This window comes from Equus caballus, chromosome 9, assembly GCF_041296265.1.
Source record: "Equus caballus isolate H_3958 breed thoroughbred chromosome 9, TB-T2T, whole genome shotgun sequence".
Classification (NCBI taxonomy): Eukaryota; Metazoa; Chordata; class Mammalia; order Perissodactyla; family Equidae; genus Equus; species Equus caballus.
Genome location: NC_091692.1, coordinates 51,350,849 through 51,365,707, shown reverse-complemented (window position 1 = coordinate 51,365,707; position 14,859 = coordinate 51,350,849). Strand labels below are relative to the sequence as shown.

The window sequence follows — 14,859 nt, the reverse complement described above, 5'->3', positions numbered from 1 at the left end:
TAACTTGACTATGCATGAAGTGCTTGTGAAACTCCACACCTTTTTAAATGGTAAATCCTATCATATTACTCCCCAACTTAAACCCGTCAATGCTTCCCATTGCTCTTATAATAAAATTAAACCGCCTTTGTGAAGCCCACAAAACACTGTAGGATTTCAGCTTTTCCCATCTCTTCAAACTCATCTTCAATATTCTCTTCTTGCTCTCTGTAGCTAGCCATAACTGGTCTTACATGTTTCTGAAATAAGCCAAACTGTTTTTTCTCACCCCAGGGCATTAATATCTATAGTTCCTTTTACCTAAAGACTTTTTGCCTGTTCTATATCAGCCTTCAAGCCTAGCATAAATGATCCCTTTTCAGAGTGGCATCTCGTCTTCAGTTAGCCCACTGTAGACAAGCTTTCCTCACCTTTACACAGCCTCCTTTGGAGGTTACTTGCATTCTGAGTTCTCTTTCTAAATACTTCTTTCTGGAATGTGTAAGTTTTCTTAATCAACACCCCTTTCCTAATGTTCCAATTTACCTATTCCTCTGATATATATGTGCATGTATGTTATATATGTATGGATATATATTTTCTGTGTATATATATAAAACAGCTGTTTGGATACCTCAACTTAAATATCCTATTATAATCTTATGTTTACAAGGCCCATTCTGAACTCATTTCCCTCCCCAAACCTCTTCTGCCTCTTGTATTCCCTACCCTATGTCACCACCACCTAGTCACTTGTTCACCCAAGTCAGAAATCCAAGAGTCACCCTAGATTCTCTTCTCATTCACTCCCTCCAATCTGTCATTACATTCTGTTGATTTCACTTCAGCAACATCTCTCAGATCTATCCTTTCTTCATTACTTACTTATCTCATACATCATTTCTTACCGGAGTTATTGCAAACACCTCCAAGGAAGCTTTGTTGTAGCCTGCTTAATATTGCTGTATCTTCCACTCCTGCAAAAATCCACCCTCGATATTGCTGTCAGAATGGTCTTCCAAATGTTCAAAAAGACGTTATAAAAGATTGAAAATTGGATTCATGTCCACCTCTCCTGTTTCATTTCCCCACTGTTTTCCCAACTACAGCTACTCTATACTGTACAAGTTTCCTTTTCCCTTTCCACCTCCTCCTCTTCATTCTTGCCTTCTTACCCCAGCCAACTGCAACAAACCAAGCCTCAGCTGCTCTGAAAACTTCTCCCATATTCTAGGCCTAAGGGTCAACTTGAGCATTCCTTGTACTGTGCTCCCAATCTAAACCAGTTCCTCTGTCACAGTACTTCGCCCGGCCCACAGAATTGTTTACTAGCCCCGGGGCCCAGCAGACTGCAAGCCCAGGGATGGCAGGAACTGTACCGCCGCCCACGTCCCCTAGGTGGTGATGGCACCCGGGGGGACACTCCAAGACAACAGTGAAAAAATGAGTAAAAGAATAAAGGTGAAGATCGAAAATAAAGGATTCAGATTCGGATGGAGTTGCCTCAACTGATTTTCTTCCCTTCAGGACGGCAATCTGTGTGGGACAACGTATTACTGCTTGCTGGTAACCGTTTCTCACACCCCTCGCCCCGACAGTGCGGACGCTAGCACGGCCCGGACTCCCCCGCGGGGCAGAGGCCCGCGCCGCCGGGCCACTGGCCGCTCTGACGCGCGAGGGCCTCCGGCGTCAGCGCGCGGGTGGCCTAGCTCACAGACGCTGCCTGGAGCCCGCCGCCGCCCCGCACAGGCCGCTCGCCTCGCGCCTCCCCGTCCTCGGGCAAGCAGGGCAGCCGAAGCCTGTTCATGCGGGCGCGCCCCGTCCAGGGCGAGCCAGCCAGCTTCTCGGAGAGGCCGCTCGTGGCCCCCTCCGACGACGCGCGGCTCCGCCCGCCCCACGCGCCCAGCATCCTCGGGAACCGCGCGCCGCCGGTTTAACGGTTCTGGCCTGGGGGGTTGCGACCGCGCGCGGGGCCCGGCGCCCGAGGCCCCGCCCCGCTCCCGCCTCACGCCCCTCGGAGCCGCCGCAGGCCCCGCCCCCGCCGCCGCCGCCCCGGCCGCCCCCGCCACAGGCCGCGAGCGGACGCGCGGCGGGAGCCGTTCCCCGACGGGCAGCGGGGCGCTCGGCCGCCGCGTCTGGGCTGAGCGCGGCTACGCTGCTGCCCGAAATCCTCCCAGATCTTGAGGCGGTAGGTGGCTGGGAGGACGGGCCACACTGGGGCAGAAGTCGGGCTCCGGTGTGTGAGGTGGCGGGTGGGCAGCGTCTCCGAGGCCAGACGTCGGGAAAGTTGAGGTGAGGGAGAGAAGCACTGGAGTTGGTCGGGACAAATCAGTCAGGGTCCCCACCGTGGGTCGTCGAGCGCTAAAGGAGCGGGCACGTCGGAGGGAAGGGGTGGCGGCTGGTGTGGGAAAACCCGGCGAGGAGCAAGCGGCCGAGGGGCAGTTACACTGCTGAGGGGATGGTAAAACAAAACCCAGCAAAACGCCAAAAAAAGGAAGGACCTAGCCCTCTGTGCCAGGACCTGGTTCTGGGTGGTGGGATGGTTTGCAGATTTTTTGTCCCCCGTGCCCTGGCATCATCCCTGCTGATTTCGGTTGACAGGTTTTTCCCTTCGTTATTGTAGTTTTTGTTAATACAATAAATAATTAATAATTACATGAGATGATATTCAACAAGAAAAGAAAAGCCAGTGGGAAAAAAAAGAACCAGAAAACATGTATGGTTAACTCACAGAAAAAAGTCAAATGGTTAATGAACATATTCGAAGATGTTCCACTTATATGTAAGGATATGCCATTTTAAAACAATTGAGATGTAATTGACATAACATTAGTTTCAGGTGTATAACAACGATTTTTTTTTATCAAAAGTCTTTTATTTTTAATTTTTTTTAAAGATTGGCACCTGGGCTAACAACTGTTGCCAGTCTTTTTTTTTTTTTTTCCCTGCTTTATCTCCCCAAACCCCCCCTGTACATAGTTGTATATCTTAGTTGCAGGTCCTTCTAGTTGTGGGATGTGGGACGCCGCCTCAGCGTGGCCTGACGAGCGATGCCATGTCCACGCCCAGGATCCGAACCCTGGGCTGCAGCAGCAGAGCACGCGAACTTAACCACTCGGCCATAGAGCTGGCCCTCAAAAGTCTTTAATTGCTGGTATTTTAGGCAAAGCTACAAAAAGGGACAGTTACATCAGTTACTATAACCATAAACACCTGTTACTTGGACAGTTTCATCCCACCTAAGTGTTAAATTTTGTTTGTATTGAAAGATGCTTCACAGAGAAAAATTTTTTTTTGGTCAGTTGTAAAGAGAAGGCATGAAATGGAAAATATGATGGAACACTCTCACCTTATAACTTTGATATTTTAGTTTTAATTTTTCCTGAATACAGCAATGTAATTTGAGGAATATAAAATGTCATTCATTGTGTAAGTCATAATTGGTTTATCTCTTACTCCCTTGTATTTCCTCTGTGTTACTTTTCATCTATCAGTTTATCAGTATGTGCTGTTAGTAACAAGCAGCATTTGGTGTCAAGGAATCCGAACTTTGTAAAAGTAATATTTTGAAGTCGAAAATTGAGATTAAATCCTATGTAGTTATTATATGGGAAATATACATGAGGTGGATAAAATCATGGTTTTTTACTTCTTCTCTTAGCTTATTTCCTTAATTTTATATGATCTCATTTCTTAATTGCAGCAGAACCATCAGCACTTTCTAAAGAAATAAAAAATTTAAGTTGCAAGTTTTAAGTATAGTACCCAGCTTGTAAATAGTACATAATATGTTTCTTATGTTGTGACCTATGATTAATATAACAGTGTACCTTGTCTACAGAATGAAGAAAACATAGTAATACCATAATTTATTTAGTATTCTAAGAAAAATTATAAATTGAGGAAATGGAAATTATTGATACATACCAATTTATTCAGCAAGGCTTTATATATACATGTCCCTTCTCATTTTTTTTTTTTTTACCCATGCTATCAATGTCCACATGGAATAGTTTTACTTACCAAACATGCAAGTTTAGACACAAGGGCATGAACTTATGGTCAAATCCTCATTTCTACCAATTATTAACTATGTGAACTTGAGCATGTCTCTTATTTTTGTGTGTCAGGTTTCTCATCTTTAAAGTAACTAATAATGATTTTCTATAACAGTTAATATATGGTTCAGAATTAAATGAAATAATATATATAAAGCATTTAGCATGTAGTAGGACCTGAAAAAATGGAGTTTTTTTGTTTGTTTTTTTAAAGATTAGCACCTGAGCTAACAACTGTTGCCAATTTTTTTTTTCTGCTTTTTCTCCCAAAGTCCCCCCAGCACACAGTTGTATATTTTACTGGTGGGTCCTTTTAGTTGTGAAATGTGGGACACCGCCTCAGTGTGGCCTGACACGTGGTGCCATGTCCGTGTCCAGAATCTGAACCAGCGAAACCCTGGGTCACTGAACGGAGTGCGCCAACTTAACCACTCAGCCACGGGGCTGGCCCCCTAAAGAAAAATGGAATTTTAATTTAAAAAAAATAGTATATGTTGGGTAATAAGATTGTGACCCAATTGGTCAGTGTATATGCTTATTATCTCATTCTACTATATTTTAGAAAATTCTAGGTTAATTTATAATTTCAGAATTGGTGGGTTTTTAGGATTCATATTTAGTTCAATTTTTTTTTTAAACAGAAAAGAAAACCTAAGATAGAGTTAGTATTTCTACATGTAGAATAGCAACTACCCTTAAGTTTCCTGACTTGCAGAGCAATATTCTATTCATACCACTTGGCCTTTTAAGATGATTTGTTAAATAGGTGTAAACTTGAAAAAAAAATTTTTATTCAGTAACCATTTCTCAGCATGTATTAATAAAATTAATTTTTTGAGATATTGGATCAAAATGTCCTTTAAAAAGTATTTATACGACAAAACTATATATTCATATTTTAAAAGACAACTTTATGATAAGCCCACTATTTATTACCCAGTGTTGTAGGTAGGATTCCGTTTCTTTGCAAGTGTTGTCCTTTGTGACAGTTGGTATCATAAATGCTCGCCCTACGTAGTACTAGTAGCTTCAAAGGACACTTGCGGAGCTCTATGTTCAGTGAGTGAAGCAGACATTAGAGTTTAAGATTGAAGTTGTTTTACATACCGACTTTGTGGTTCTGTTGAGTCTTTATGATTTTCAAGCTAAACTGAGAATTAGCCTTTGGTTTGTGGAGTTCTGTCCTTCATAGATTACGGTCCTGTGGATCAGTTTTACAATAATAATTACTTATTGTAAATGCCTTTTCCATTAATAAGACGTAATGCTGTTTAAGACGTGATGCTGTTATATAGTATGCATCCCAAACTTATTCCTTATAATGTCAGTGTCTCTATGCAGGCATAATTTAAAAAGAAAAGTAGTGCTACCATCTTTTCTAATTTCCTTAACTGATGTGGATTTATATATCTGGAGTCCTTGTTGTGGTTTTCCTACTACAAATTGGAAGGATAAGTGGTACTAAAAAATTTCCTATTTTTTCTTTATTTACTTGTGTTACAAAATCATACAATAGTTCTGTAACTCCTCAACTCCTGAAAATCCCTAATTTGAATACTGTGGATTTGCATTGCCCAGCAACTGGAAAAGACTTTACAGCCTACCAACTCAATTTCAGCTGAGCAATGAAAAACAAAGTGTGTACCAAAGTAGTCTATTGTGTTCTGCTTCACTAGTTTCATATGGGGAACAGGATGGAAAGTTACTACATACTACTATTAGGGTCCTAATTAAAAAGGCTAGGATAAACATTAAAGAATGCAATGTTAGATTGCTTTTTGGTCCTTATATAAAATATTTCCTTCCACATAGAAAATATCCAATAAATATTTGTTTGAAGTGTTTTTTTTTTTGCTATCTACGCTTATAGCTTTTTTTGCTTTCTATTATATCCTGGTTGTGTTGCCAGCAAGTACAGACAGCCTTAGGTTTGTTTATAAGGTTAACAGCCATGTTGAAAAACCAGTTAACAGATACATTACAAAGTTAGATGGGTATTAACGTGCAGTACTGGCTTTCTTATCTCCAAACTTCAGGAAAAAGAAACTATTTTGTGCTTGGTTATCATTACTAACTTTGAGAGGTTATTTATAAATTTGTGATTTTAACATTTGAAGTATGTCCAAAAGCATTTTTAAAAATAGGTGAAATCTTTTCTTTGGAGCTAGAAGGGAGTTAGTAACCCTGTTTTATACTTAGGTATAAAAAGTATACTTAGTATACTTAGGTAAAAAACAGTCAGAGTAAAGATCTGCTTAAGATCACGTGGTTACAATTGTTTCTAGATGAGCAGGTGCAAAGTCAGGTGGAGTTTTACTTTTGGCTTTATTATGATAGGCGTGAAAACTTGGAAAGCTGTGTCCCATTCATGCCTTCGAAGATTTTAGTTATATTTAGGGGGTATTTAAAGTTATAGATTTATTTAGTAAAACTAATTATGTTGCAGGTACTGGGATACAAAGATAAATAAGATCTCGTGTTTTTGGCCTCAGCTAACTCAGTCTAATCAAATAAGCATGTAATAGATTTACTGTGATACATTTCAGAAAAATTAGTAGACTAAATATGGTAGGGACCAGTTGAGGAGCAAAGAGAAATTATTATTATTGTTATCATTATTATTATTTTACTACCAACTATTTGAAAGGAACTAGAGAATTTCACATAAATTATTTAATGTTACTGTTGAGACACGAGGGTATTTTCCAGGGAAGTAACAAGAACCTGACCTTAATCTTGAAGGATGAATAACAATTTGGGAGAAGAGCAGCAGGGAGAGTGAGGGAACTCCAAACAGAGCGCTTGAATGTCCAGATATATGATGATACAAAATAACACTTATAGGTTCAATAATTAATTGAACATCCACTGTGTTCCACACTCTGTGCTAGACACTGGAGATATACCTGAATGATAGAGCTGTAATTTAATGGTCAGATAATAGGTAATTGTAACTAGTGCCATAAGTACCACATTGGAAGAGGACACAGGGGTGCTTTGTGAGCATGTAAGGGTACTTAACCAGAACTTGGATAGTTCTGCCTGGGTGTGGGATGGAAAAGGAGGTCGGGGCTAGCTTGATTGTAGAGTGTCTACCAAAGCATGGGCATGAGCATGAGCATAGCCATCCATCACTTGCTAGACTCATGACCTTGAGCAAGTTACATAATTTCTCTAAGCCTTATCTATAAAATTAGGATTAAAAAATAATAAAGCTAACATTTATTCAACTGTTTGTCTGTATTAGGCATTGTGCTAATGCTTTATACAGATTGTATTGTTTAGTCTTCACATCAAACCTAGGAGGTAGAGGCTGTTGTTTTCCATACTTATATAACTAGGTAGTGGAGCCATGACATGAAGCCGGGTAGGCTGACCTGAGACCTGAGCTCTAGCTATTAATAGTGCCTAATTTATACAGTTCCTCTGAATATTAAATAATATAAGCTAAGTAAATGGTTTCGTATGCATGACACATTGATGTTGGCTCCTGTTTCTATTATTAATAATCCAGGAGATGTTGCGGAACTAAAGTTTTTTAAGCAGGTGTGGTGTGTAAAGGGATCATGGTTTGGAGAGAAAAGAGCCTGTATTCACTCATTTGTTTAGCAAATACTTGTTTTGAACCTGCTTTGGATTCCCTCCAGGTACTGTGTTTGTTGCAGGGGACACAGGGTGAATGAAAATATTGTTCCTCACTTTTGCCTAGTATGGAAAACAAATAAATCGGCCATTGTAGTCTAGTACAGTGTTCTCTAAATGCCATGATGTGGGCATATTTACTGTGTCCCAGGAACATAGGGAGAGGGAATATTTAAATCAGATTAGGGGGTGATCAGGGAGATGAATTATGAACTACTATGGCACTAAAAGACTAGTGGTGTAAGTGAACAATATAGATTTGAGAGATATTTTGGAAGTAGATTGGACAGGAATTAGAGACTGATTATGATGTGGGGCATATTCATCATGTAGATAGGTAGTTGCAATCATGAAAATAGATGACGTTAGCTAAGAGGACCAAAGCCAATTTGGAAGAATTTGTAAATTTAATTGGAGAAAAGAAGAGGAGTTAGCTAAGGAAGTTAGAAGAGGCCCTTAAAGAAATAGGAAACCAAAAGAAAAGAGGGGAGATAAGGGAGGAGAGTGTCTTAAAGAGAGGATGTTCAGTTTTGACAGATGCTATAAAGGGGTCTGAGCTTGTGGTATATTATTTTAAATGCTTCTGTTTGTATTTTCCACCTTAACCTATAAGATAAATATCTTCAAATGAATGTTTTGGTTATTTGTGTATATGATTATCTTGTCCAAAAGTTAAAAATGTATTTTTCCCTCCCTCCTAAAGTATGGAACCTCAAGGTCTTTGTGATAATGGAAACCAAAAAATTGATTGGTAAACCGCTTCAACCAGCAAGACCTGTTCGTCATCTGACCTCTCCCCCTGGTGAGTAATCTAGGGTACGCGTCTTTAAATATTAATTATTTAATGGCTAGTTAGTATTTGAAAAGCTAAATAATACATAAGTTAATTAAGGTAGATATTTAAAGAAGTAATGAAAACTAATCATCTCTGTTTGAAGAATTTAAAAGTATTACCAAGAAAAGGATTCTTAATAGTTTACCAGTCCATAGTCTACCAGACCAGCAAAGGTAGGAAGACTAGCTCTTGCCTGAGAGCAACTGTGTATTTTTTTCATGTCTCATTTTCATGGTTAACTGGCCTCTACTCAGAATGATACTGTCAGTGCAAATTGTGCCTTTTTATTATGATCATTCCAGAGCAATCATGCTTGAGAGAGAATTAGCCTTTAAAAAAAAAAAGATCAAAATAAAACAGATTAGGGCTCTGCTTAAGCTGGAACATATAATCGAATTTCAAGAAATCTAAACAAAAAAACTTCTAAATTAAAAAATTTTCTTTTGCCCCTAAAACTAATCTTTTGGACAAATTCTTGAAATACTTGGTATTTAATTCTGAAATTGGAATATTGGCCTTTTTATTCTTTTCAATACTTGTTGCCAGAATGGCCTCTATATTCTAACTTAGGTGATATTTAAATTTCTATTTAAATTTTCTTTAGTCCATGTGTTGAACTGATAACTGGCTACTTAGAAAAAAGGAAAAAGCCCTTTTTTTTGAGTGCAAAGATGAAGCAGAAAGGTAGAAATGGTGCCAATTCTTCATCCTCCATTTGTTCTCCCATTCTTGCTTCCTACAAGGAAGATTGTCTCCACTTTGGTCATGTTTCCTCTGAAGATGGCTGTCACTTAGGACAGACAAATGAATTTAATGGGTCTTCTGGACCTTAGCTTAGCATTGCTGTTGCAGTATCCTTCTACATTGAAGAAGCAGTTGTGTAAGGTCAACTTTCAGATTTTATCCTAAAGGAAAGGATATAAAGCCATCCTCAGCAGCTACTTCCTGTCAGCAGCCTTTGACAGCACCCCTCCCTCCCTCATCTGTACAGATTCAGTTTTTCACTGATCCTTTCCTTCCAATGCTATTACAAGGGTACATGGAGGTGGGCAGGTAGTCTTGGTCTCTCATTTAATTGTATGATCTTAAGATCCTGACAGGAGTAGGGGTTTATTAGGCAGAAAAGTTTAGTAAATCAGAAATTAATTTTGGCCTTTCTCAACATACTTTCATACTCCCTGGCCAACTCATGTTCCCCAAAGAAATCTACTTTTTATTGACGACCCAGATTGAATTACTTCCTTTGGTGAAGCCTGCCTTGATACACCAAAGCTCACTCTGCTGTCCTCTAGTATCTTCTCTATAGCTCTCGTACAACTTATTTATTTTTATTATAGTCATTATTTATGAGCTTGTCTTTTAAAATAGACTATGAACTCCTTTATTTCTGAACTCTTTTCATGCTTATTTACCTGTCTGCTAAAACAGTGGCTGACATTTCATAGGTTTGCATAAATGAACTATCAGAAAACATTTCTGAACAGTGCCTAGAACATCCTGGATACTTAGGGTTTTTAGGTGATATTATATCATCTATTGAAGTCATGGATATTTAAAATAGTTTTCGTTTTTTCTCTCCTAACAGGAGCAGTATTCCCTTTCAACTTTCAAAATGAATATCCATGTAACACTCAGTGCTTACAAAGTGGAGTTAGCAGAGTAAGTCTTAGAAATTATAATAAAATGAAGTATTACAGAATAGAAAGTACATTTGTTAGATGGCTATTGTATGCCAGGTACTATGCTCAGTGTGTGTGTTCAAGTCTTTGTGTGGATGTACACACAATATCCAGGAGTGGAATTTATGGGTCATATACATTTGTGTAGCTTTATAAGAAACTGCCAAAATGTTTTCCAAAGCTGTTGTACCATCTTGCCTTCCCGCCAGTAGTGTGTGATAGTTGCAGTTACTTCATAGCCTCGCCAACTCTTGGTATGCTTAATCTTTTTATTTTTAACCATTTTAGTGTGAGTAGTGTGATCTTATATTTTCAATTTGCATTTTCCTAATGATTAATGAGATTGAGCATCTTATCATGGACTTATTTGCCGTCTGTATATTTGTTTTTCATAGTGTTCAAATCTTTTGTGTGTTTTTAGAATTTGGGTTGTCTTTTTATCATTGAATTGTAAGAGTTTGTTGAAAATCAGTGTATCATACATGTGTGAATTATTTCTAGACTCTATTATGTTCTATTGATTTATATGTCTATTTTCCAGCTTTATTGAGATATAATTGACATATAACATCGTGTAAGTTTAAGGTGTAGAATGTGATGCTTTGATGCATACATATGTTGTGAAATGTTTACCACAATGAGTTTAGTTAACACATTCTTCATTTTACATAATTATCATTTTGTTGTTGTTGTTGTTGTTATGTTGAGAACTTTTAAGATTTACTCTCTTAGCAACTTTCAAGTATAGGTTATAGTATTGTTAACTGTAGTCACCATGCTGTACATTAGATTCCCTGTGTGTCTATCTTTTTTTCAGCATTACACTTTACAGACTACTGTAGCTTCATGATAAGTCTTGAAATCAGTTAGTGAAAGTTCACTAACTTTATTCTTTTTCAAATTTGTCTAGGCTATTCTTGGTCCTTTTCATTTCCATGTAAGTTTTAAGTAAGCTTGTCAATTTCTACAAAAAGCTTAATGGAATTTTCAATGAGTCTAAAGATAAGTTTGAGAAGAATTCACATCTTAACAATATTGAGTCTTCTGATCCATGACCATGACATCTCTCTCCGTGCTTTGTATTTTCCAGCATAGGAGTATTGAATATCTTTTGTCGAATTTATAAGCATTTCATACTTTTTGATACGTTATATTTTTTGTAAATTTCAAGTTCCACATGTTGGTTGCTAGGATACAGAAGTACTGTTGATTTTTGTATATTGACCTTGTTAAACTCACTTATTAGATCTTGTAGCTATTTTGTAGAGTCTTCTCTCCCATTCTTCCTCTATTATGGTAATAATTTTACTTTAGCTTGTACTGTAGTTTAGAGGCTACCCTGAAGTTTGTATTCAGAATCTCATGTATAGCATAGTCCATTTTCTGATGGCCTCTTATTTCCTTAGTGTAAACTGATTCAGTCCCTTTCTTCTCCCCCTCCTAAGTTATTGTTCTCATATCTTATTCCAACTCGTGTTGTGAGTTTGTGGTTAAAGTGACAAGACTGTCTTTGTTTTTGGTGTTTTCCTTCCCTTTAGCCTAATGCTATGGTTGAATATTTGCTGTCCTATTCTGATTGTGTCTCTCTGTTTGTCTCCTTACACTGTGTTTTGTGATCCCTTTCTCCCTTTTTTCCTTTTTTCAGGTATGAGGGCCTTCTTGAGGATTTCTTGTAGGGGGGATCTCATGGCTTGAAGTCCCTTAGCTTTTGTTTGTCTGGGAAAGTTTTAATTTCTCCTTCATATCTGAAGGATAGTTTTCCTCGATAGAGTATTTTTGGCTGAAGATTTTTATCTTTTAAGGTTTTGAATATGTCATTCCATTCTCTCCTAGCTTGTAAGGTTTCTGCAGAGAAATCTGCTGAAAATCTGATAGGGGTTCCTTTGTAGGTTATTTTCTTCTGCCTTGCTGCCCTGAGTATTCTTTCTTTGTCATTCATTTTTGCTGGTTTTACTACTGTATGCCTTGTAGTAGGTCTTTTTACATTGACAAATCTAGGAGATCTGGAAGCTTCTTCCACACATATTTCCCTCTCTTTCCCTAGATTTGGGAAGTTCTCTGCTATTATTTCTCTGAACATGCTTTCTGCTCCATTTTCCTTCTCTTCACCTTCTGGAATACCCATAATTCTTATGTTGCACTTCCTCATTGCGTTGGATATTTCTTGGAGATTTTCTTCATTTCTTCTTAGTCTTAGTTCTCTCTCCTCCTCTGTCTGGAGCATTTCAACATGTCTATCTTTGATTATGCTGATTCGCTCCTCTCTCGTGTCCACATGAACATTCAGGGAACTCGTATTTTGTTTTATGTCTTCCATTTTGTCTTTCATCTCTAATATTTCTGATTGATTCTTTTTTATAGTTTCAATCTCTTTTGTGAAGTAGCTCCTGAATTTGTTGAATTGTTTCTCTATATTGTCTTTTACCTCATTGAGTTTTTTGATAATAGCTATTTTGAATTCATTGTTGTTTAGTTCACTTATCTCTGTGTCCTCGGGGCTGAGTTCCGGGTGCTTGTCGTTTTCTCTCTGGTCTGGAGATTTGATGTAGTGCCTGTTGTTGGAAGGTTGACTCTTCCTTATTCTGATATTATTCAGTTGCAGTTACAGCCTGTCGCCACTGGCTGGGGGGGCGAGAGCCATGTATTCTAAGCCCTCTGCCTTTGGTGTAAATGGCGCAGCACAGCTTGGGGGAGGGGTGCTTTCTCCTGAGTGCAGTCCTGGGTTTCCTGATCAGCTGTTGCTATCTGGTCTCCTGGGGTCTTGGTTTGATGAGGTCACCCCACATGAAAGCTTTCACCTGTTAGAGGGCCTCTCTTGAGGCTGTAAGGGGCCCAGGGAGTCCTGGGTGATCTTGTGGAAGTGACCCCTTCCCCTCTCCTTCTCTCAGGGAGCCTCCCAGGGCAGCAACTGCAGCCTTCATGGGAGGGAGCAAAGTTCTCCCTTACCCCTGTTCCAGTTCCTCCGAGGGGGGCTCCAGCCTCTTGGCCCTCTGTTGTGGGGCCAGCGTGACTCTCCAAGGATTTTCGTGCTGTTAGGGTATTTTCCATTGGAATATGTTTGCTCCTCTTTGTTGTGTGTTGGAGGGGAGAGAGTCCCAGGCAAGTTCACTCCGCCATGATGCTGATGTCACTCCTACTTTAGTTTGTACTATAAATACACAATACATTGCTACTATTTTTGCTTTCATGTGTTATGTTTTAAAATAATTTTTTTTAAAAAGAATGGAATTTATTTTACCTTCATTTACTCCATTTCCAGCACTCTTAATTTCTTTGTGTTAATCCACGTTCTGTCTTGTGTTATCTTTCTTGTGTCTGAACAATTTCTTTTACCCTCTGTTTTTCATTATTACCACATAATAAAGTAGTTTTAAAAGTTTGACTTAAAATAATAGCTTATTATTATCTTTCATGGCTCTGTGGGCTGACTGGGCTCAGGTGGCCATTTCTCACTTCAGTTTAGTAATGTGATTGCAGTCAGATAGCATCTAGGACTGGAGTAATTTTAAGGCTTGACTGGATGGCCAAATGGAGCACTCATGTGGCTGGCAGTTGGCTTAGAGTTCAGCTTCTCCTTTGGGCTGGAGGGAGCGTTTATTATGTCTTGTCTTTTTTTTTGAGGAAGATTAGCCCTGAGCTAACATCGGCTGCCAATCCTCCTCTTTTTTCCTGAGGAAGACTCGCCCTGAGCTAACATCCATGCCCATCTTCCTTTACTTTATATGTGGGATGCCTGCCACAGCATGGCTTGCCAAGCAGTGCCATGTCCACAGCCAGGATCCGCACTGGCCAACCCCAGGCTGCTGAAGCGGAATGTGGAAACTTAACCACTGTACCACCAGGCCGGCCCCTTTCTTGTCTTTTTGATGATAGCCATCCTAACAGATGTGAGATGATATCTCATTGTAGTTTTTATTTGTATTACCCTGATGATTAGTAATGTTGAACATCTTTCCATGTTCCATCTTGGCCATTTGTATGTCTTCTCTGGAAAAATGTTTATTCAGGTCCTCTGCCCATTATTAAATCAGATTATTTGTTTTTTGCTATTGAGTTGTGTAAGTTCCTTGTATTTGAAATATTAACCCCTTATCAGATAGATAGTTTGCAGATATTTTCTATCATTCTGTAGGTTTTTCTTTTCATTTTGTTGCTTCTTTTCTTTTGCTTTGCAAAAACTTTTTAGTTTGATGTTGTCCCCACTTAATAATTTTGCTTTTGATGCTTGTCCTTTTGGTGTCATATCTAAAAAGTCATTGCCACGACTAATGTCAAGGAGATTTTTTCTTGTTTTCTTCTAGGAGTATCATGGTTTCAGGTCTTGTATTAGTTTTTAATCCATTTTGAGTTCAGTTTTGGGTATAGTGTAAGATAAAGGTCCAATTTCATTCTTTTGCATGTGGATATCCAGTTTTCTCAACAGTAGTTTTTGAAGAGACTATCCCTTCTCCATTGTGTATTCTTGGCTCCCTTGTTAAAGATTAGTTGAATATATATGGGTGGTTTTATTTCTAGGTTGTCTGTTCTGTTTCATTGGTCTGTGTGTCTGTTTTTATGCCAGTACCGTACTGTTTTATTATAGCTTTGTCATATAGTTTGAAATCAGGAAACGTGATGCCTTTAGCTTTGTTCTTCTTACTCAAGATTACTTTGGCTACTTGGGGTC

General features: G+C 38.9%; 1 protein-coding gene and 1 long non-coding RNA gene across 4 annotated transcripts in view; one reads left to right on the top strand and one right to left on the bottom strand.

Annotated features, from left to right (window-relative positions):
- The window catches only part of LOC111774971 (uncharacterized), a 29,885-nt gene extending 28,247 nt beyond the window's left edge, over positions 1-1,638 (bottom strand). Inside the window, exon 1 of the long non-coding RNA XR_002810366.2 lies at positions 888-1,638. This is a non-coding gene — a long non-coding RNA (uncharacterized lncRNA). The remainder of the gene's footprint in view (positions 1-887) is intronic.
- The window catches only part of C9H8orf88 (chromosome 9 C8orf88 homolog), a 34,573-nt gene continuing 21,098 nt past the window's right edge, over positions 1,385-14,859 (top strand). The window contains exons 1-3 of one of the 3 annotated variants that reach the window (XM_070222283.1): positions 1,385-1,545; positions 8,383-8,481; positions 10,100-10,173. In XM_070222283.1, coding sequence (XP_070078384.1) covers positions 1,473-1,545; positions 8,383-8,481; positions 10,100-10,173 — 246 coding nt within the window. In that variant the 5' untranslated portion in view covers positions 1,385-1,472. Of the gene's footprint in view, positions 1,546-1,693; positions 2,272-8,382; positions 8,482-10,099; positions 10,174-14,859 lie in introns of those variants that run through there. The other 2 variants (XM_014728039.3, XM_014728040.3) reach the window with 2 other exon arrangements.